Source organism: Crocuta crocuta, unplaced genomic scaffold (genome assembly GCF_008692635.1).
Source record: "Crocuta crocuta isolate KB4526 unplaced genomic scaffold, BGI_CrCroc_1.0 scaffold445, whole genome shotgun sequence".
Lineage (NCBI taxonomy): Eukaryota > Metazoa > Chordata > Mammalia > Carnivora > Hyaenidae > Crocuta > Crocuta crocuta.
Window position 1 is genome coordinate 331,010 of NW_027530847.1, and position 22,713 is coordinate 353,722.

Consider the following 22,713-nt stretch of genomic DNA (forward strand, 5'->3'; position numbering starts at 1 on the left):
CAGAGAACAAACACAGGGACCCGGTGTTTATTATTGGAAAGGAAGAGAAAGATTGGGTGAGGTGCTGGGATAATACATTCTAGACAGAGGCAGTAGAGGTCCCTTGGCCAGAGCAAAGCACTCCTCTAAGGTGACTCTGTGGGCTACGGGCAGGTGTAACTTGGCTCGTTTCCAGCCTTGCAGACTTCCTTCCCTCTTCATGGGCCATGACGGCCATCTGTCTGTCTATGTGTTCCCCAGCTGGTCTGTAACCTGCCCTGGCTGTGGCTGCTACCTGGAGGTGGCTTGGGTAGTGCTGGGGCTGGGGCACAGCAGGACTGGCCCCGGGGATGTCAGACTTTGAGTCAGGGACTCGTCCAGCTTGCGGGTCTCAGCTTCCAGGACAGTGGCCTCAGGGGTCTGGGCCACGGCCAGAAGTGAGTGGGAGAGGCTGTGGTGCAGGCCTGCCAGCTCACGGCTTGTCTGCACCGAGCGAGCAATGTAGTCCTGCCTCTGCTTCCGCTCCAAGGCCAGCTGGGCACGCAGCAGGGCCACCTGGGAGGGCATGAAAACCGAGAGGAAAAGAGTAATTAGGTGCCTTGAGGATGCCCCACACCTTCCCGCTCTGTGGGATCAGGATCAGCGCATTTGAATCAACTACCACACACAGATCTCAGGATCAGGCTTTAGTGTTTAGGGCAATGGCCCCTGGGAATCACGGAAAATCCAGTGATTCTCAATCTGGGCTGCACAGGAGGCTCAAATAGGGACCTTAAAAACAACAGCAACAACAAAACTATTCAACAACTTTATTGAGGGGTCATTTATGTGTCATAAAATGCCCAGATTTTAAGTGTAAATTTTGACGAGTTTCATAACGTACATACCCACGTATAACCACTCTCCTGATCAAGATACAGAATATTTTAATCACTGCAGAAAGTTCTACTGTGCCCCTTTGGAAGCTTTTAAGAAATACTCTCATTTAATTAGACTGCAGTGAGGCCGGGAAGTCAGTATTTTTTTCAAAGCTCCCCAGGTGGTTCTAATGTGCAGCCAGGGATGAGAATCCCTGATTAATTAACCCTTCCATTTCTCTGATGAATATACTGAGACTACCAGCAAGTGGTTACTGGGAGCTCAGGGCGGGTCCAGGACTAGGGTGAGGCAGAGAGGCTCCTGGGGTGCAAAATTTAAGGGACTCCAGGTTGATAGGAACACCTCCTTAAATTCTCCACCCATGTGCTTCCCTTGCCTTACCTAGTCCAGGCCCCGTCTCAGGACGGCTTTCTATGGATTCAGAGTGATAGCTAAGTCTAGCTGTGGAGTCAGGCTCTGGCAGTAGTGACTATTAATTCCTGGAAGTAATTAATGGCTCAGACATAAAAATTCCACAGTCCTTATTACTCCTTGAAAGACAGGGTGAACCTTTAGGTGAGGCCTAAGAGGCAAGAAGGCACTCGATGCTGGTGTCCCTGAGCGTGGTGGCTTACGCTGAGGTCCATGGGTCTTGGCACTAGTGCCAGTCTACTCTGCCTGGTGTGCCGGCAACAGTTCTACCTGCAAAGGTGCATTTGGGGGCCCAGGAGGCCAGGGTGCTTCTGTCTGCTTTTGTCTCTCCTCCTAGAACCTTCTGTGTGCCCCTCAGCCCTCTTCCTTCTCCTTTCCCTTCCTAAGGAGGAACCTGGAGGCCTGCGGCATGCTTCCTTCCCCACTCCTGCCCTAAGCAGATGGGAGGCTGAGTCAGGACTGGGCTCTTGCCTCCCACACAGACTGAAGTTCTGCGAGGGAGGAACATTTCCCTTCTCCCTGCTGGAGGTGCACAAAGGGTCCAGCGCACAGCAGACACTAACGCCTTGTGGCCTGTCTGCAACAGAGGGAAAGGGGGCTTAGAAAGCTGACCCTTCCAGAACATACCTCTTTCTGCAGTTCAGCCATGTGCTTGGAGTCTGAGGTGCCCTTCTGATCTCCTCTGCCATCCTATGGAAGACAAATGCCATTCCTGTTGGAACAGGCCTTTCCACCGTGAGGGTTCTGTAGGCAGCCTCAGTCAGCTCGTCCCAGGCCCCGGGGGCCAAGGCAAGGGCTATGGGCCAAAAGTGCCTGAACCCAGACTGGACTCCATGGGGCACCATGACCCTAGGGCAAGGAAGCCCAGGAAGGCCCAAGCCAGCCTAACGGAAGCCCATGGAGACCTGATGCTGAACATCCAGAAGGCTCGAATGGCATTGGCTTCTTTGAGTCACCTTTTCATGCATCTGGTTTGTGCTAGCTCTGGGCCATCAGCTAGGGGTGCAGAAAGGAAGACAAGGTGCCTGTCTTTGAGAAGGTTTCATAAAGGGAGGGAGACAGAGAGCCTGAGGGATGTTCAGCCACCAGAAGCAGTCTCTCTGCGACAGGCTGCAGTGCTGTTGACTGATGGGCATAACTCAGCTAGAAGAGTGCTGGTTTGGGGAATCTTCCCCCAACTCCTTACCTGAAAAAGGGAGTCTAGTCCCAAGAAATACCATGGACCCTAATCTTGTAATTTCATTAGTACAAGGGAGAAAGCCCCACAAAACTACTATCAAGCTTCCAAAGCACATCAGGGTCTGGCCAGCATCACCCAACACCCACATGCCAGGGATTCTGACCAGAAGCTCGATGAACCCCACTCCTGGGTAAGCCTGAGGCTCTGGTCTGGGAGCAGGTAAGTTACACATCAGTGAAGGCTTTCGGAGTTCCTGGGAATGCAAGGCTGCCAGCCATGACCCCATCCCCACCCACTGAGGACAGGCCTCCTTCCTGGGGACACACTGAGCTGGGCTAGGCTGGCTGGAACCCAGCCGGGAGGGGCTCTCTGGATCAGCTAACGTGGGCATCTCCTCCTGAGAGGGAAGCCTAGGGTATGCACTGCAGGAGGCTGTTTCTGACCCTCCGGAGGCTGCAGTCAGTAAAAAAGAAGCAAACCTGCTGTGTGGCTTCACTGACCTCCAGGACTCCCATCCGCGATGCACGCATGGAGTCCCTCTTCAGCTTCCTGCGCTCTCGTTCCACCTGCCGAGATGCCAGTGTGAAGTCAGGGCTTGTCTCGGCTCTGGGGCTGGAGCAGAACTGTCTCTCTCTCTCTCTCTCTCTCACTTTTTAAAGTAAGCTCTGCCCAAAGTGGAGACCAATTTAGGGCTTGAACTCATGATCCTGAGATCATGATCTGAGCTGAGATCAAGAGTCAGACACCTAGGGCCCCTGGGGGTGGCTCAGTGGGTTGAGTGTCCCAACTTTGGCTCAGGTCATGATCTCATGGTTCATGAGTTTGAGCCTTGCTTCGGGCTCACTGCTGTCAGTGCAGAGCACCCCCCTCGCCCGTCCCCTACTCGTGCTCTCTCTAAAAACAAAAAACAAAACAAAACAAAACAACAGAGTGAGACACTTAACTGAGTCACCCAGGTGCCCCAGAACTGCCTTTTTTGAGAGAAAGCTGGTGTGAGTGTGAGAACAGGGACAGCAACCACGAGAAGCTAAGCTCCTGGGTTGAGGAGAGCTCATACCAGTGCAGCCCTGAGAGCAGAGCGTGCTGCTGGGGCAGAGGAGGTAGAGCCAGCCTCTCAGGCTTTCAGAGCAGGCTTAGCAAACATCTTCTGTAGTGTTTTGGTTTTGCGAGCCATTAGATCTCTGTCACAACTATTCAACTCCACTACTGTGGAGTTCTGATGAAACTTTCTTCTCAGCAGTGAGCAGCAGGCTGAATGTGGCCTTTATGTTAGAGTCTACTACTTGGCTCTGGGGGCCACAGAAGTGGAAATGTCTGCTCCCCAGACCCCAGGGATGGGAGAAACACATGCCTGCTCCAAGGTGGCCCGCAGTTGGACATTGTGGTGCTGCAGTTGGCTCCGGTCAATCTCCAGCTGTGCCACTGCTTGCTGGAGGTGTTCCAGCCTTTGTCCCCACAGCTGCTTCTCCTCCATCCCAGGACTGGGCTCAGCTTCCACTCTGGAGACCTGCAGGAAAGACCTGTGACTGTCACCTGGGCAGCCCCGTAGACAGATGGGGAACAGACAGCAGGTAAAGGGACCAATCTGACAGGTCTGAGTTTCAGGGACTCAATTTCCAAAGGAAGGGGGACAAGCCCCCGTAAAGAGGCTTCCTCTTGGCCATCTCTTCCCACCCGGCTCCCAGCTCACCTCTTCCAGCAGTACACCTACCTCTTCTCTGGGCCCCCGTTCTGCTCTGCTGGTCGAGCTGGGGCTGAGGAGCCGCTCCTTCTCCAGAGCCTGCCTGGTGAGCTCCAACTCATCCTGGGATATCAAGATGTGGAGCAAATCACACCATGGCAACCTCATAACCAGAACCATTCTACCTTTCATCCTCATGAAAGCAGGTTAATTTTCTCATCAGGTTATAGTCTTATTGTTGCTGGAGGCTCTGAGCTGTTCTAGTGCAGAATCTTTATTTTACAGATGGACAAAGCAAAGAAGTAGAGAGTGGGTGTCTTCAAGGATACTCCTAGGTGGGCTAGGACTAAAACCTGGCTCATTTGAGATCTCCCAGAAGCTAAGCAACAACTTGGAGCACTGAGGTGTTGTAGAAACTAGAGCATGGACTCAGTAGAGCTGGGCGTTATGTCACCACTTACAGGCTATGTGACTTAGGTTAAGATACGAGCACTCTCCAAAACCCAGTTTCCTCATTTGTAAAATGACTACATGCTCCGCAAATCATAGACTGAGCCTTTGGCACTAAATCCCTCTTGATAAATGGAGACCCCAGTGCTAGATATTTTCTAGATGCCATATGTCACATAAATGATAACGATCAAGAAGAGAGACAGGTAAGGGGCACCTGGGTGGCTCAGTCGGTGAAACATCTGACTTCAGCTCAGGTCATGATCTAACGGTTTGTGAGTTTGAGCCCCACATCGGGCTGTGCTGACAGCTCAGAGCCTGGAGCCTGCTTTGGATTCTGTGTCTCCCTCTCTCTCTTTCTCTCCCCTGCTCACACACTCTCTCTCTGTTTCTCTCACATATAAATAAATGTTAAAAAAAATTTTTTTTAAAGAAGAGAGACAGGTAAGAGGAAATGAATGTACGTGTGTGGGTGGAAGTTGCCTGGGAGACAGGAAGAGCTTAGCAGTAAACAGGTAGCATTCTAGAGTCAGACTCCTTAGATCTAGTTCTGCCACTGACTGGCCATATGACAAGTTGCTTAGCCTCTCTGAACTATAAACTGAAGCTAACAATTCCTACTTCTCAGAGTTGTTGTGGAAGGAAGTGAGAGTGACAGTGTCCGGCATGGAAAATGCTAAAATAAAAAAATGGTAGCATTGAAATGAATGGCTGCATCTAAGAGACGTTCTTTTATTTAAAAAAAATTTTTTTATTTATTTTTGAGAGAGAGAATGTGAGCAGGGAAGGGTCAGAGAGAGATATAGAATCTGAAGCAGGCTCTAGGCTCTGAGCTAGCTGTTAGCACAGAGCCTGATGCAGGGCTTGAACCCACAAACCGTGAGATCATGACCTGAGCTGAAGTCGGATGCTTAACTGACTGAGCCACCCAGGCATCCCTCTAAGAGATGTTCTTGAGTGTTGTAGTGGGTTGCAGGGGGAGCCTGACCTGAGCTACAATTCTGCTCAGTGACTGTCCTGCTCAGCTAAGCACCTTACTTTTTCTGTGCGTTTAAGAATAAGCCTAGAGGGGCGCCTGGGTGGCTTAGTCGGTTAAGCGTCCGACTTTCGCTTGGGTCATGATCTCGCCGTTCGTGGGTTCGAGCCCTGGGTCAGGCTCTGTGCTGACTGCCAGCTCAGAGCCTGAAGCCTGTTTCAGAGTCTGTGACTCCCTCTCTCTCTGACCCTCCCCTGCTCACGCTCTCTCTCCTAGAAATAAATAAAACATTAAAAAAAAAATTAAAAAAAAAAAATAAGCCTAGAAATAGGAAAGGAATTCTACATGGTGAAAGCTTCCTTCCTATGCACTGTGTATTCTCATTTCATACTCAAGACGGCCCTACAGGGCTGGTTACTGTCATTCCCTATTTAATCAAAGAGAAAACCAGGAGTTAGAGAAGTGAAAACACTTACTGGGGATCACACAGCCTATAAACTGTAAGACTGTATTGCAAACCCAGGAACTTGACTCCAAAGTTCACAAATGTATCCCTTTCTCTGCATACTGCTTCCAAAGGCAAGTCCCTGCAGGGCTGTGTGTCTGAGATGTTGGGGTTCTCTGGGGCTCAGCCCCGATCAAGACACCAGGATGTAGAGTCAATTTCCCGGGAAAAATGGGCTGGGTTGCTCTTGGCAAAAGAGAATGCCTCTCTATGACCAGGTCAACCTTGTTCTCCTGATTGCCTACTCTGTACAAGGCCTCGTGCTCAGTGCTGGGGGTGTAAAGGGGACTAAGACATGGACCCTGACCTTGAGGTTGAATGCTGTACCCTAAGGTCCACTTCCCTTCTCACTCAACATTCCGCCTAGACTAGTGCATTTATCCCTAACTGCGGAGGACCCAGAGTCTTTCTCTGGTCTCATCCTTCAATCTCAGATGACTTTACAGACATGTCCACTGGATATCACCCCATACATGTCCCAAGGCACCTCACTCATTGCCATTCCACAGCGTTCCTGAAACCTGCCTCTGAGCAGAGACCTGGGGGTTTGGTTTCCTTCTGCCCACTCTTCACTCCCCTGTCCCTGAGTCCATTGCCAGAAGTCCTATGAGCCCATAGGTCCAACCCCATGTCACCATCCAGCCTCCTCGATGGTCTCCTTAGATCTACTGTTGCTCCACATGGCAGCCTGAGAGATATTCCGAACTGTACATCAGATTGTGTCTCACACACACACACACACACACACACACACACCCTCACCCGCCCCAAACGCTTCATCCACATCCCACTGGTCACCCAGGTCCTTAACATAACTTATAAGCCCAGAACAATGGGGCCCCTGCCATCTTGTCTTCTGTTGCCAACTGTCCCTCTGCATCCCAGTCAGCCTAAAGTCCCTGCACAGATACTCCGCACTCTCCTTCCTCTTTCTTCTTCCCCAGAAAGCTCCTCCCCTCACCTATGCTTGGCTAATACCTTATTGGTCCCTTCAGATCTAATCTTAAACCCCACTTTTACTGGGAAGCCTTTCAGGATTTACCATTAGGAAAAGCTGAGTGTCCCTCTAGTGTGCTAAGAGCACACTAAACTTCCCCAATGAGGCACTAAATATAACTAGACACTGCATTCTAATTTCTTATCCCCTAGACTCCATGAGGGCAGGAACTGTGGTGTCTTATTCTCTCCATATCCCCCCCAGACCAGCACAATAATCTGGATTCCACTTAGCTCTCTCACACTCTGAGGTGCCACAAGCCCAGGGTCCCAGGCAGCCCCCGTGGGCTCAGCCAGATGGGCCGTTACTGCCGTGGAGGGACTCACCTGCAACCTCTGGCGTTCTGAGTCCCGCTCCAGAACAGAGGCTTGTAGGAGTACGGCCACCTCCTGCAGATCGCTGACGCTAGCCTTGCTGTGCTCCAGGGACAGCGCCAAATCCTGGGCCTTCTCCCTCCACTCAATCTCCCTGGCCTCTGTCTGCCTCAGGGCTGCCTGAAGTCGCTCCAGCTCCTGCTGCAGCCGGGGCCCTAAAGCATCAAATTCTGTCGAGGGCTCCTCTGGTGGGAAGGCTGTATGGCTGTGGAGTGAGTCCTCCAGATTCTTCCTTTGCTGGGCCTCCCTCAGTCCCAGGATCTCCTCTTCCTTTTGGGCTAGAGTCAGCTGCAACTCCCTTAGGTGTTCCCGGAGGCCCCTCATCTCTTCCTCTTCTCCCTCCCGCCCTGCACCTTGCTTCCCTTGATCTTCTCGGTCCCTCTGGGCCAGAGACTGCTCTAGCAGCTGCCCCTGTCTCGTCTGATGGCTCAGCTCGTCATCCTTCTGGGCAAGTGCCCGCTGGAGCTGCTGCACAGCCTCCTGATGTCGGAGATCCCGGTCCTGGATCTCCCCTTCCCGCCTTCTCAGGGCCTCCTCCAGCTGCCGGGCTTGTGCCTGGCAGGAGTCCAGGGCAGCCTGCAAGGTGGCAGTGCTGGCCTCCAGGCTGCGGCTCAATTCTGCCTGCCCAAGGAGACGCTGCTCCTTCTCCTGCAGGGCAGCCTGAGCCTCGCTGAGGGCCTCCTGCAGGGCCTCAGCGCGGACCCGGGCCATCTCCTCCTGGTGCCGGGAGGACCGGCCATCTGCTTGCAGGGCCTGCAGCTCCCGGTCCTGGTCCTGGAGCTTGGCCTCTGCCTGCAGCAGGCTGCCCTGCAGGCCCCTGAGCTCAGCCTCGTGCTCCTGCGCACGCTCGGCGCACTGTTGCCGGAGGGCCAGCAGAGCTTCCTCCTGTTCCCGAGACTCAGCCCGTAGGTCCCCCAGCACCTCCTCCAGGGCCTGCACCCTCTGTCCCTCCACCGCCAGCTCTTCCTGGAGCCTTTGCACATGCTCCTTCTGGTCCTCAAGCTCCCCCTGGCGCTCTTTCAGTAGCGCGTGGGCCTGCTCCAGGGCTCTCTGCAGCGTGCTTGCTTTTTCCTTCATGTGTTCCTCCTGTCCCTGCGCCTGTTGCTGCTGCTGCCGCAGGGCCTCGAGCTCCTGGTCCCTCTGAGCCAGGGCTCTCTGGGCCTCTTCCAGGTGACCCTGAAGGGACTGCTCTTTCAGCTGCCCCTGCTCCCTGGCTTCCTGCAGGTGCTGCTGCAGGACCACGATCTCCTGCTCTCGCTGGGTCAGGAGGAGGCTGGTCTCACCCACTTTCCTGTGTAGGCCCTGGAGCTGCTGCTCCAGATGGCCCTTGTGCTCCTTCAGCTCCTGGATACGTTCCTGCTGGCATTCCACCTCCTTCTCCTTGTCACGCAGGATCAGCTTCATGTGCTCTAGGCTCCCGCGCTGGGCTTTACTCTGGCCCTTGCCTTCCTCTGCCCATTCCTGCATCAGCGGCCGCTGGGAGGCCAGCTCCCGGCCCCGCTCTCTCAATGACAGTTTGATCTGCCCCAGGTCCTCCTCTAGGATCTTGGCCTGCAGTGTCCTCTGATTCTCTAGGACCTGAATCCTCTCCCTCTGTAGCACCATGTCTTGGTCCCTCCTCTTGAGGTCCTGAGTCAGGTGCTCCTTCTGCCTCTGCAGCTCCTCGATCTGTTCTCGCTGGCACTGCAGCTCCTGGTCCTTGTCCTGGAGCTCTCTGGCCAGAAGGGCGCTGCGGCTCTCCAGCTCGTGGATCTGGCTGCCCTGTGCCTGCAGCTCCTGGCTCCTTTCCTCCAGGTCCAGCGTAAGGTGGGTCAGGGCCAGCCTCTGCACTTCCCTCTGGTCCTCCAGCTCCTCGATTGCCTTTTGCTGGCACTCCATTTTGTGGTGGTTTTCTTCTAGTTCCAGCGCCAGGCATTCCAGAGTAACCAGCTGCTTCTTCAGATCCTGAATCTGTTCCTTCTGGCACTCGATCACCTGGGCCTTCTTCTCAAGTTCGAGAAGCTGATGCTCCAAGATGCTCCTTTGTGTCTCTCGATCTTTCTCCAGCTCTCTGATCTGCTCCCTCTGCACAGCCAGCTTCTGCTCCCGCTCCTGGACGGCCATGGGCAGATGCTCTAAAACAGACCTGCACTTCTCCAGCTCCTGGATCTGTTCTTGCTGCACGTCCACCTCTTGGTTCCTCTTCTTCAGGTCCAGAGATAGCACTTCCAAGGCAGCTTTTTGCATTTCCCGTTGTTTCTCCAGTTCCTGGATATTTCCCCGCAAAGTCTCCACCTCCCCTTCTCTTTCAGACAGGGTCTGGGCCAGGATGGCTAAATTCTCCTGCAGAGCCTTGCCATGGGCCACCTTCAGCTCACCCTGCTCCTGCAGAGCCTGGGCTCGTTCACGCTCCGTCTCCGCTTCCTCGCTCTTGAGTTTCAGGGCCGAGCGAGTGCTTCTCAAGTCCTCCTCCAGGGCCCCAGCAGCACTGGCCTGAGCCCTGGCTTCTGCCACAGATGCTTGAAGCCTTTCCACCTGGGCCGTCAGGTTCTCCTTGGCTGCTTGAAGTAACTCTCGCTCATTCTAGAACACAAGATGCAAAACCACTTTAGACGACACTTCCCTGATGCTCTCACCCCCGCACAGGCCCTTCCTCACCTTACCCCTGCAGCACCAGCACTGTCAAGGTGTGACAAAGAGAACTGCATTCCCCTTAAGCTGATACTGTAAATGATCATCCCTACCACATTTCAGGGCTCTGCGAGGCCCAGAGGAGAAAACCAGAGGCAAATGAGCCATTCTAGACTCTGGTCCTTTGGGGCAAGGGACAAAATTTTCAACCTCAATTCAGAATAACTTATTGGAGGAGGATTCATCAGGGCCTTAATAATGACCTTCAAGGCCATGGAGACAGTCAGGGAAACGGAGACCCTTGCTGAAGGAAGCTGGGCACTACATATGGATGAGGTATGACCACTGGCCAAAGTGGGTCTGGAGCTACAGCCTGCCCCCCCACCCGGACTATTCTAGAAGATATTCCCTCCCCCATACCAGTGTCGCTTCACCTGGGCCTCTATTCCCTGTAGCTCTGCTTGCCGTAGACGACTCTGTAATGACGCCACAGTCTCATGCAGTTCTGTCAGCTCAGATTCGAGGGAGTTCTGTTTTCCTTCCCACTTGGATTTCTCTTTGGGAAGATGGGAGGAGGTAGAGCGAGGCCCATGGTTGAAGGTGGAGGAAAGGAGGGATACAGGGGCAGATGGAGGGGGAGAAGGCCAAGAAGGAGAGAGTTACATCCAGTTTCATAGAGACATCACCCATCTGCCAGCTGCTCCTGGTGATCTAGGCTCCCTGCTGCTTCCAGACTCACATCTGGGTCTGCTACCCAGTGCGAGTACTTGCTTGACTGCCCTCCCAATACACTTCATCCTGATCACGCACAGCTCTCCACCCCTGGAATCCCGACTGGGTGGATGGAGCCCAATGACGTTGGCAGTCCTTGCTAGTCTCCAGTTCTATGGTTTGCAGAGGTTGCTAGAAACCAGACTTGCTCTGCTGGCTGCCCCCCATTTCTGTACAAGACACCAGAACCCAGCTCTATGTGTGTGGCTTTCAGAAAGCCCTTTGGGACACTTTCAAGACCTACACCCCCTCCCTAAGTTGTCCTCTTCTCTTCTACAATGGAGCCTTGGCCCTCAAGACTCTCCCTCTCCTTTCCTTACCAAGTAGCCCCCACCCTTTCCAGCCCTTGGCTGTGGCAGGGGTATGTTCTCCCCAGATCCCCCCACTTTGCTGTCTCTCAAACAAGCCCATAATCCGTCTGCTGTCAAAGGTTAATAATTTTGAGGACATAATTGGAAATAACAAAAATAAATAACGTGGAGAAATGATAAAAGATACATAATTTTATAATGTTCTCATAGCCCTGGCCCTAGGTTGCCAATATTTTAACCTGTAGACAGAGAAAGCGGAAGACTAGCCAAGAACTTCTCTGAGTTCATCCAATCTGTTCCCCTGAATCCCTTCTTCCAGGATGGCCCTCAAAGGCCAAGCAAAGCAGAAAGCTAGTTCACAGGGGTCATCACCTCTCTGGAAATGTCTCTAGGTATCTTTTCTCATGCTTGTTAGTGACCAGTGGAGAGCAGCTGCCCCTTCTGCGCTTCTGGCCTTTCCTTTCTCTTCCCTCCAAACCTCCCTGCCTGCCTTGAGCTTCTCACCTTCCTGGTTCTGGGAGAGCTTTCTCTGCAGTTTCTGTAATTCTGTGCAGACCTGACTTTTCTCTGCCTCTGTATCTGTCAGACGCTGTTCCAGCTTCTGGGCCTGCTCCCTCAGATCATCCTGGGAAAGAAAGGGTGAGGCTGACCCCCAAGCTCCTCTTCTTCCACAAAGCTATCCCAGCCCTGGACCCAAGCTCTCCCCTCTCCTTCATCTCAGCCCTTGTGGGGTCTGCCACTGTGGATCTACTACTCCCAGATCGTTCCCCAGAGTGATGACAGGCTCTGCTCCAACTGACTGGAGCCTAGAATCACCATCTGACCCCGTGTGTGCCTTTTGAAATGCAACTTGCTGATGCTTTAGCCTGGGGTTCCCTCCCCTCTCCCCAAACTCCTACTTCAAAGCTCAGCTCAAATGTCACTTCTTCCCTCCCTGTGACCCCCTCCAAACCGGAATGAATCATCCCTTCCTCCCATTATCATCATTTGTATCTGTTATTGATCTGATCAATTCTATCAGTTCTGCTTATGTTAGAATGCAGTTTGCTTTCTCAACCTCCTTGAGGGTGGAGATCTGGTCTTTCTCCTTTCTGTACCATCAGCTCACAGTGGCTGGCGTATAGGTGGAATTCAGTTTTTATTAAATGATAGGGTCAACGATGGGTGGAATTTATGGGACTTTTAATTCAGTCTTAGGCCTACAGTGGTCCTATAGATGGCAACCTCAATTTCAGCAGTCCCTAATTTGCTGGGTTTTTCTTGGACATCTTGGCACCAAGAATAAATAACTCATGGCTGAGAGGAAAATAATATAAACAATATCCCTCATCTGTGCAGGCTTTTCAAGCTCACAGAACCCGCTCAAATCCTTCACTCACTTAATCCTCACACCTGTAGGGGCAGACATGATTTGGTTCAGTTAGCTAGTGAAGCCCAGGTCTAGGAAGCCACATTTGGTGCTTGTGCTTGCCAGGCAGTAAGTGATGGAGGTGGGACTCATCCCAACTTGATCTTGGGAATAAAACAAGTCAAATCGAGTCCTTTTCTGGGGAGGGAAGAGTTCAAGGAAGGAAAGCAGAGAATCGTACCCGAGCCTGCTGGGTCTTCCACAGGTCTTGGTGAAGCTTGTGGAGGGCAGATGCCACCGCCTCAGCCGACAGAGCTGTCAGGAGGGGCCCTCTCTTAAAGAGAATCCTGGCTCCGTTCTGGTCTGAAAAAAATGAGGAAACACCTCCTGACTTGGCGACACTATGAAAGGTAAGAGCCAAACGTCCCCAGATACAGCCTTGGCCTTCCCCTGGATCCCTCCTTTCCCCTAAAGAACCCCTTCTGAGCAGTTTATTTATCATGCATTTTTTTAAGTTTATTTTGAGAAAGAGAGAGGGAGAGAGAGACAGAGAGAGAAAGAGAGAGAGCGAGCGAGCACGAGCAGGCAGGGGGGAGGGGCAGAGACAGAGGGAGAGAGAATTCCAAAGAGGTTCCCTGCTATTAGCACAGAGCACCATGCGGTGCTTGATCCCACTAACTGGCACTCGATCCCACTAACAATGAGACCATGACCTAACTCAAAGTCAAGAGTCAGATGCTTAACCAACTCAGACACCCAGGCAACCCCATCATCCACTTTCTGCATTCCTATGTTCCAGGAGCTATGGTAGGCACTAGATAATGCTAGCTATCATTTGTTAAGTAAGCATTTAGTAAATGGCTATTTTACTATGTAATCTCATTAACTCCTTAGAAAAATCCCCAGAAGTAAGTACTTTTAACATCCTCATTTTATTTTACTTTATTAAGTCTATTTATTTTGAGAGCTAGAGAGTGTGAGTGGGAGGGGGCAGAAAGAGAGGGAGAGAGAATCTCAAGCAGGCCCTATGTGATCTCACGAACCATGAGATCATGACCAGAGCTGAAATCAAGAGTCAGATGCTCAACCAACTGAGCCACCCAGGTGCCCCTATCCTCATTTTAATGTTTATTTATTTTTGAGAGAGAGGAAGACAGAGTGTGAGTGGGGGAGGGGCAGAGAGAGAGGGAGACACAGAATCCGAAATAGACTCCAGGCTCCAAGCTGTCAGCACAGAGCCCAACGCGGGCTTGAACCCACGAATTATAAGATCATGACCTGAGCCGAACTCGGACACTTAACCAACTGAGTCACCCAGGTGCCGTGACCTCATCCTCATTTTAAAGTTTAAAGAAAATCAAGCCCAGAGGATAGGCTACTTTACACATCTACCAAATGGCAGAGCGGGGATTTAAACTCTGATTGAATTACTGGAGTCTGTGGCCTTAGCCTTGCTGCAATATCGCCTAAGGAGCCACATGCCCCTTCCTTATCCCCGGGGAGCACAGACCTGAGTTCGTGGGTGGCCTTACCTGGCTCTGGGCCCCAGAAGGAAGCAGAGTCCCCCCCGCCATGCAGCTCAGGCCTGTTCTCACAAGCAGACCCCAGGACTTGCTGCAGGACAGAACAGAGGCTGGCCAGCTGGGCCTGCGCCTGTTGCCCAGGCTGCTGCTCTGCCGCCACGGCCGCCAGCTGGTTCTCTGTGCTGCGCAGCCGGAGCTGGACTTGGGCTGCCTTGGCTTCCAGGGCCCGCAAGGAAGCTCGCAGCTGCTGCTCAGTCACTTGGGATGCCTCCAGCTCCTCTAGCAGCTGTGCTTCCTGGGCCAGAAAGTCAGCCTCCTTTTCCTTCACCTCCTGCTTTAGTAATTCCACCTGCCAGGAAAGAAGTGTTGTCCCTCCGAGTAGGGAGTGGATACCCTCTCGTCAGACTCTCCCCAGCCTGACCCCACTCAATCCCTATGCATGCCTTGATCAGGGCCAGGAGGCCCAGCTCTCCAGCAGGTACGGAGGGCTCTGGAATGAGTGTCACCCTCCATCTGACCTGCATGTCCACCTACTGACTCCTGACCCATGGGCCTGAGCGACGCAAGTGGGCTGTGGCCCTGGTTCACCTGGCGGTGATGCCAGATCCCTGCTGTGATCAGAGCTCTGCCTGAAATCCTGACACCGAGACTAATAAGACCAGTCACAGTAATAACGGCTGCCATTTATAGAGTGCCTACTGTGTTCCTGACACTCTATACATTCCTACAATGGTTAAGAATTATCCTTCTTGTTTTGTGGCTGAAGACACTGAGGCTCACACAACCTGGAAGCAGTAGAGATGGGAGCCAAAACCAGCACCAATGACCAGACCTGGTCCTTCTCTTCCCTGGTCTACTGTCCAGCTCTTCCTGGCTCACTCTCCCTGTCCTAGTTCTGGCTTTCCTCTGCACCCGAGGTCTGGTGTCCTGCAGTGCGCAGACTGAGTCCCAAAGTGTTCTTGCTGCTGCCTACCTGATCTGCGTAATAACCTGTCCCACTGCTGTGTCTTGCCGAGTTGACCAAGTGTGCTTAGACATGGCCATGCTTGAACCAGGCCTATGGGAGGTCTGCTCCTTTAGGCAACACGTTCTGGGCTGTCAGATTCCTCGCAGGGGCCATTCTCAACTCTGGGTCAGGTCCCCAAGCCCCCACCCTGCCCAGTTCTGACCGGCCTCTCCTGCCAGGGTGGCTAAAGTCCCAGCACCCCCTGTAATACGGAAAAAGAGAATGGCCCTCTTTATGAGAGGATCCTGAGGAGCCGCCCTCTCTATGTCGGGAGCAGCCTTCCACCAAGGAACAGGGCCCATCACCAGCGTGGGAAGTACCTGGGCGCTGAGCTCTTTCTGCCCTCCCTGGGCCTCCTGCAAGTCCTGGCGCAGGGAGCTCAGCTCTTGCTGTCGAACAGAGTCCGCTTCTTGTAAAACAAGGAGTTTCTGTTCCTTTTCCACCAGCGACTGAATCAGGCTAAAGAGAGGTCAGAGATCTAAGGTCATTCTCTCAGGGAATGAAGAACTGACTGCGCTAAACACAGCATTCATAATTAGAGATAAAAACTAATAATAATCACAGTATAACAATAAAAGCTAGCATTTATTGAGCACTAACTGAGTGCTCCTATGTACTTCACTCATATGATACCTGACTTCAGGTCAACAGTTTCTTCTTCTCTGGCAGATTCCGGAAATACCTACACAATACCTCAAATTCAACCTCAAATTCTGCCCATCCCCTCTGCCCCTCCCACCGACGTCCAATCTATGGTGACATATAATGGGAGTCCAACTCCCTTAGCGTCCCATGAGTCCCCTCCTTCTTCCTCGTCTCCACTACCGTACCCAGGTGCAGCCTTAGTATCTCTCACCCAGACAATTGCACCCACCTTTTTAACTGTCTTGCTGCCTATAATTTCATCAACAAGAAGATCTGCCCCTTTTCAAATACCTACATCACTGAAACTCATTGCACTTTACCCGAATGGCTGAATCTCACTGCTGCTGTGGGTTTTGTTGTTGTTGTTGCTGTTGTTGTTGTTTTGCCATCACTACCCCTTCTGATACGTCATAAACTGGATCATGCTGAAATCTGTTTAAAGCCCTCCAGTGGTTTACTACTAAACCTAAAATAAACCGCAAACTCCTGTCTGTGGCCCACAAATCCTGAACGACACAAACTTTCCAGATCAAGCACCCTCTCCTCATTCACCGGGCTCTAGTCATACAGTCCTTTCAGAGTCCCCAACCAAATACCCCGAGTTCTGATCCACCTCTGGGTCGTTGTGAGATTTCTATGTCTGCCATAGAGCTTTCCCACCCCTTTGCATGACTGGCTTCAGTTCAACTTCAGTGATCAGTTTTGTTTTGTGTTTTTTTTTTTTGAGAGAGAGAGAGCGTGAGCGAGCATGTGCACACAGTGCGAGCAGGGAAGGGGCAAGGGAAGAGAGAGAGAGAGAGAGAGAGAGAGAATCCTAAGCAGGCTCCACACCCAGCACAGAGCCTGACATGGAGCTTTACCTCACAACTCATGAGATCATGATCTGAGCTGAAATCAAGAGTCAAGATGCCCAATTGACTGAGCTATCCAGGTGGTCCTTGGTGATCAGTTTTTTATTTTTTTAATGTTTTTATTTATTTCTGAGAGAGAGAGAGAGAGAGAGAGGCGAGCGAGCAGGGGAGGGTCGGAGAGAGAGGGAGATATAGAATCTGAAGCAGGCTCCAGGCTCTGAGCTGTCAGCACAGAGCTCGATGAGGGGCTCAAACTCATGAACCGTGAGATCATGAAGTTGAACTGAAGTCGGGCACTTAACCGACTGAGCCACCCAGGTGCCTCCTGGAGGTTGCATTTAAACTGATCACCAAGAGGGCTCAGTCAGTTAAGCATCCGACTTTGGCTCGGGTCATGATCTCATGGTTCGTGAGTTTGAGCCCCGTGTCGGGCTCTGTGCTGACAGCTAGCTCAGAGCCTGGAGCCTGTTTTCAGATTCTGTCCCCACTCTCTCTGTCCGTCCCCTGCTCACGCTGTCTCTCTCTCTCTCTTGCTCTCAAAAATAAATAAAACGTTAACATAAATAAATAAATAAATGCAACCTCTGGGGCACCTCGGTGGCTCAGTCAGTTAAACATCTGACTCTTGGTTTTGGCTCAGGTCATGATCTCACAGTTTCATGAGTTCAAGCCCCACCTTGGGCTCTGTGCCGATAGCACAAAGCCTGCTTGGGATTCTTTCCCTCTCTTTCTGCTCCTCCCTTGCTCATGCTGTCTCTGTCTCTCTCAAAAGTAAATCAATAAATTTAAAAAACAAAATTAAAGGCAATCTCCTTGAGGAAGGCCTTCCCTTCCCTAAAATCTTATCTAAAGTATGTATCCTCAACCCCCATTTCTACTGCAGCATCTTATTTCTTCCCTCCATCCTATGTAACATAATCTGCAATGATTTACCTGGGGGATTATTTTATTGATGTCTTCCCCACAAAACCGTAAATTCTACAGGGGCAGGGACCATGCTGTCTTGCTTATCACTGCATCCACTCCCGCCCCCGCCCTGGCACAGCGCCTGGTATTCACATAAGCATTTCTATACTAAATGGATGAAGTGTAAGCTTTGAAGACAAGAACCACATCGTCTCCACATGGCGACCTGTACAGTCCAGGGCTGGAGACATGAGAGGCCAGGTTCCCTGAGCAAAGAACTGTCCACCTCAACGTGACCATAGCAGTGAGACAAGCTAAAGCCCACTCCACGGCCCGTCGAGCCTACCTGGCTTTCTCGCTTTCCAGCTCCTTCTGGATTCGGCTATTCTCCTGGGCCTCTCTCAGCTTCTCCTCAACTTCCTGCTCCACCAGCCTCCGGGAGTCATCCCTGGAAACCAGCTGAGACTTCAAGTCCTCCACCTGGGAAGATAAGGACATGAGGACCACTGGTGGGGGCCAGCGGGAGGAGGCTTCTCACCTCAGGCTCTGGGCTCCTTCAAGGTTTAGCACAGTCACTGGCCCATGTCCAATGCTCCAGAGCCTCCCCTAACCCTTACACACTGTTCTTACCACCCCTCCCACAGTACCGTTCAGCCTCACCCTCATCCCCGAGCCCCACACCTGCTGCGTAAAGGCAGGCACAAGTAGAAACCTTGCCTGACTATAACTACCCAAAGGCAAAGTGATGGGCAAGTGGATGGCAACTGTATTTTAAAAAGATAAACAACACCAGCTGATACAGGATTCTGAGAAGGAAAAGCAATCAGAGTAGAAAAAGCAACCTGGTATAAAAAATACTGGATCTCTGGGGAGGGTGGGAAGAATGAAGGATACTAGAGAGAACCCAAGTTCTGTGGTCGCCACAGGGAGAGGGGACTATGCTGGAGCTCTGAGGGCACGTGCCCAGCTCTCAGCACCCTTCTGTTTTCCACTCCTTCCCAAGCTCGGGCAGCAGGGCCAGGGCTCCCCTTTCCTAGTGGAGACGTGGGAGAGGCTGGCTACGCTGGGGAAGGGCTGCGGGGCGGGGAGAGAAGAGGGGCACCTGCTCCTGCAGGCCCGTCTTGGCCTGCAGCAGGGCGCTGCACTCTTCCCGGAGGCCAGCAAGGTCGTCCCTGTCCTGCTGGGCTGCCCGCTCGAGCCCCCGCCGAGCCTCCCGGAGCTGGGTCTGCAGCATCTCGGTGGTCTCCTGCAAAAGGAGAAGAGCACGGTGAGCAGAGGGAAGCTCCCACTGGGGCCTGCGTCTTGAGACCTGTGTCATATTAACACCCGCTTTTCTTTTTTTTCTTTTTTTTTTTTTAATGTTTTATTTATTTTTAGGAGAGAGAGAGAGAGAGACAGCGTGAGCAGGGGAGGGTCAGAGAGAGAGGGAGTCACAGGCTGAAACAGGCTCCAGGCTCTGAGCTGGCAGTCAGCACAGAGCCCGACGCGGGGCTCGAACCCACGAACCGCGAGATCATGACCTAAGCGAAAGTCGGACGCTTAACCGACTAAGCCACCCAGGCGCCCCAACACCCGCTTTTCAACTGGTGAAGCTGAGGCAGGACGCAGCAATCTACGCTGTTTCCACGATGCCACCTCAGCCCTCACCTCCTATTCCCTCTCCTCCCTCACAAAGCCTGCTGACTCCCCCAGGCTTTCTTGGTCGGGGCCCCTCAGTTGGTAGCAGTCCCTCACCCAGACCAATGCAGTGGCCTCCTGTTGCAAAGCATGCGCGCGCGCGCGCACACACACACACACACACAAACTTCTCCACTCAGCAGCTAAAGTATTTTTTAAGATACATGTAATAAATCACGTCCTACTCTTCTTTTTAAATACCATCCAAGAGTTTCCCACCGCCCTTAGAACAAATTCCAAGCTCTACATAGCTGACCAAGGGCTCCCGCCCACCTCTCCACTCGCCCCTGAGCCTGTCGTGCTGGAGCCACAGGGCCTCCTTTCTGCCCTGGCCTTCCCCGAGCCCTTTTCTGTCTGTGCCACAGCCCTTATGGTGGCTATTTCCTCTGCCTAAACAGTTCTCCAAATAGCTGGGTTCTCTCTCTCTCTCTTTTTTTTAAGGACTTTACTGAGATATAGGTCACATACCATACAATTCACCCATTTAAGCGTAAAATTCAATGGTTATTTCATATATTCACAGAGTTGTACAATTATCATCACAATCCATTTTAGAACATTTTTATCATCCCAGAAAGCAAGCCTGTACCCTCCCTAACCTCATCCCTACTCCCAAAGACCCATCTACTCTCTGACTCTATAGACTTGCTTATCCTGGACGCTTCCTACAAATGGAATCATACATTGTGAGGCCTCTTGTGACTGGCTTCTTACAGTCAGCATAATGCTCTCAGGATTCATCCTTACTGTTGCACATTGTTAGCTCTTTCTAACCTTTATGTCTTAGCTCAAATGTTGGTTTCTCAGTGAACCCCTCCCCTGACTACCTTGTGCAAAGTGGCCTCCTTTGACTCACTCTCAATGATTTCACCCTATCCATTTCCTTTACAGCACTTATCACATTCTGTAATTATCTCATTTATTTTGTGTCTGCTCATTTTCATCTGCTCTACCACTAGACTGCGAGCTCTTTTAGGGCAGGGACCATGTCTGTCATTTCACTGCTGTGCTGCACCTTTACATTTGTCATGTGACAGCACCGAGCCCAGGACCTGGTACAAAGAAGCAACAGAGAACTGGTCGATATTGAAGGGGCACATCAACGCTGCCTTTCCTCCCTGCCCAGGACCACCTTCCATACCTGCTCCTTTATCTTCTGAACCTTCATGTCCTGCCTCAGCCGTTCCAGTTGTTGGCTGGCTTCTGCCAGCTCCTTCTGCGTCTGCAGCAGTGTCTCCAGGAGGGACACCCTCTCCTTCTCGGTTTCGAGCTGCATCTGTGGACAGGCAGGAGGGCAAGGGCTTGCTGCATCAGGGGTAACCATGCTCGCCCACTAGGCCACACAGTCTAGCTGCTCAAGGGTCTTCTAGCAAATGGAGTGGGGGCTGAGGGCCAAAGAAGGTCTGGACCCACTGGTTAAGAACCAGGAAGTGCAAAGATTGTCACTGGTTTGTAAGCTGACAGGATGTGGTGAACACCAGCCCTCCTTCAGGAAGTGTGACACGCTGTCGGCCCCACAGCTAACGGTGCCAGTCGCCCCTTCTCCCTAAGCAGTAAAGTGGGCAGGTACGTCTCTTCTGGAAGCCCCCCTGCAGCAGCACTCCTGGGAGTGGAAAAGGAAGTGGTCAGAGGCACAGGGATTGCAGCTCCCGTCTCCCCAGCTTCCCACCTGGCAGAGGGCGTTCTCTGCCTCCGCTCGCTCTTCCTCCCTCTGTGTGCGGATGGCCTCCGTTTGTGCTCGCTGTTCCGTCAGCCTCATTTCCAGCTCCATTTTCTCCCTCTCTAGGCTCTCCAGAGCCTTGCCCAGTTCCTGCTGGTGCCGGGAGTGCTCCTTCTCCTGGTCGTGTGAAGGGCACGCTGTTAGAACCCAGTGGGTAGGGACAGGGGGCAGAAGGAGGGCTGGGGCAGAGAAGGTCTCAGCTGGGTGTCCGTGGTACCTTCCTCTGCCTGTCTCCCCATCGATAAAGTAAGGTTGCTAACTCTTGGCTTATCTGTCTCACCAAATTTTATGAAAATCAAATAAGAGTTATAAAAAAGTCAAATGATACAATACACAAGAAAGTACTTTCTAAAGTGCAATTGTCCCTAATATAAGTTCCAGATACGTTATTTTAAAACAACCACACCACTTATGGTTGACGGTTATAACAATGAACTGAGGTGGCAGACTGGTTCTCTGCTGCCCGCTCTGCCCCGCTCAGGATGGCAGACGTAGCCTCACCAAAAGTCAGGCCGAGTCTAGCTAGGATTCTCCTGTTAAACAAGAGCAAGAGGACAGGGCATCCTGGTCCTCCCGGAGGTTGGCCAGTGACCAGAGCCTTCCCCAATCCCCCAGACTAACCCGGCACCCTCTCTTAGCTTCTCAGGATAGTTGGTGAAGGGCTCTGGAGCCAGCCTGCCTGGGTTACAGTATTTATTTAATCCAATACCACTAGTGTGAGTGACCTGGGTTAATTTCAGTCTCATCTCTGTGCCTCAGTTTCCTCGTCTATAAAAATGGGCATAACATCATATGTGCATCATGTACTAATTTTGTTCTCTCAACTGATTATGTGCCTCTAGAAACTGGGATCAGTCCTCACTTGCCTCTTTGTCACAAAACAAAGCATTGCCTATATACAGTTGGTATTTAATAAATGTTTACTCAGACACACACAAAAAAATGGGCATAACAACTTGGGTTGCTTTAAGGACTGAGATGAGTCACATACAGCACGTTAGACAGTGCTTGGTACCTGGAAAGCACTCTGTATTTAACACCTATCATTGTTAGCATCAAGAGAGAAGTTCCCTGTACCTTTCCTTTAAAATATTTATAAGCTCTCAGGGTATCTGGCTGGCTCAGTTGGTGGAGCATGCAACTCTCAATCTCAGGGTCATGAGTTCAAGCCCCACTTTGGGCATGCAGCTACATACATACATACATACATACATACATATATACATAAACACATAAATAAAATAAAAATATTTACATACTCTTGCTTGAGTTATGCATTCATTTAATGGGTTTCACCCCTTTCCAACATCGTCTTGTGTGGCTTCCCCCTCACTGGCCACCCTGGCCTCCTTTCAGGACCTTGAGAACACTACACACTCTCATACCTTAAGGCCTTTCTTTACTCATGCTTTCCTGCTCCCCAGAATGCCCTTGTTTGCCTCCCACACCATTGTTCCTCACAGCTTAACTAATGCTTCCTCAGAGAGGCCTTCCCAGACCACATGCTTGAAACAGGCCCCCCCTTGCTGTTGCTCTTATAACACCCAGTTCTTATTCTTCATAGATCTTCCATAATTATTTACGCATTTACATATTAACTTGTTTAATACTTGTCTTCTCCTTTGAGGTTTTAAGCCCCATAAGGAGAATCATGTCTATTTTGCTCTCCACTGTTTCCTCAACACCCATCACACAGTAAACACTCAACATTGCGTGAGTGAATCACATTTCACTTAACTGGACTATTAAGATGCCTAAGAATAGCAATCAATAATGCCACAGGTATAAAACAGCTATGAATATCAAATCATACCCTCTGATTCAAAAAGCAGCTGTGAAAATATGAGAAAGATGAATTTTAATAGTAGTGAGTGTTAAAAAAAAACTGACCTATTCACTCAATTTGATTAGAA

The 22,713-nt window shown here is 51.5% G+C and overlaps 1 protein-coding gene across 3 annotated transcripts in view; it reads right to left on the reverse strand.

Annotated features, from left to right (window-relative positions):
* The window catches only part of CEP250 (centrosomal protein 250), a 51,181-nt gene continuing 28,468 nt past the window's right edge, over positions 1-22,713 (reverse strand). For 2 of the 3 annotated variants that reach the window (XM_077769273.1, XM_077769274.1), the window contains 15 exons: positions 20,750-20,917; positions 20,222-20,356; positions 18,506-18,649; positions 17,750-17,883; positions 15,322-15,460; positions 14,005-14,344; positions 12,714-12,835; positions 11,629-11,749; positions 10,477-10,598; positions 7,385-9,994; positions 4,161-4,253; positions 3,801-3,956; positions 2,950-3,015; positions 1,897-1,959; positions 1-534 (listed from right to left, as the gene is read on the reverse strand). In XM_077769273.1, the coding sequence (XP_077625399.1) occupies positions 271-534; positions 1,897-1,959; positions 2,950-3,015; positions 3,801-3,956; positions 4,161-4,253; positions 7,385-9,994; positions 10,477-10,598; positions 11,629-11,749; positions 12,714-12,835; positions 14,005-14,344; positions 15,322-15,460; positions 17,750-17,883; positions 18,506-18,649; positions 20,222-20,356; positions 20,750-20,917 (4,677 nt within the window). In that variant the 3' untranslated portion in view covers positions 1-270. Of the gene's footprint in view, positions 535-1,896; positions 1,960-2,949; positions 3,016-3,800; positions 3,970-4,160; positions 4,254-7,384; positions 9,995-10,476; positions 10,599-11,628; positions 11,750-12,713; positions 12,836-14,004; positions 14,345-15,321; positions 15,461-17,749; positions 17,884-18,505; positions 18,650-20,221; positions 20,357-20,749; positions 20,918-22,713 lie in introns of those variants that run through there. The other variant, XM_077769275.1, reaches the window with a different exon arrangement.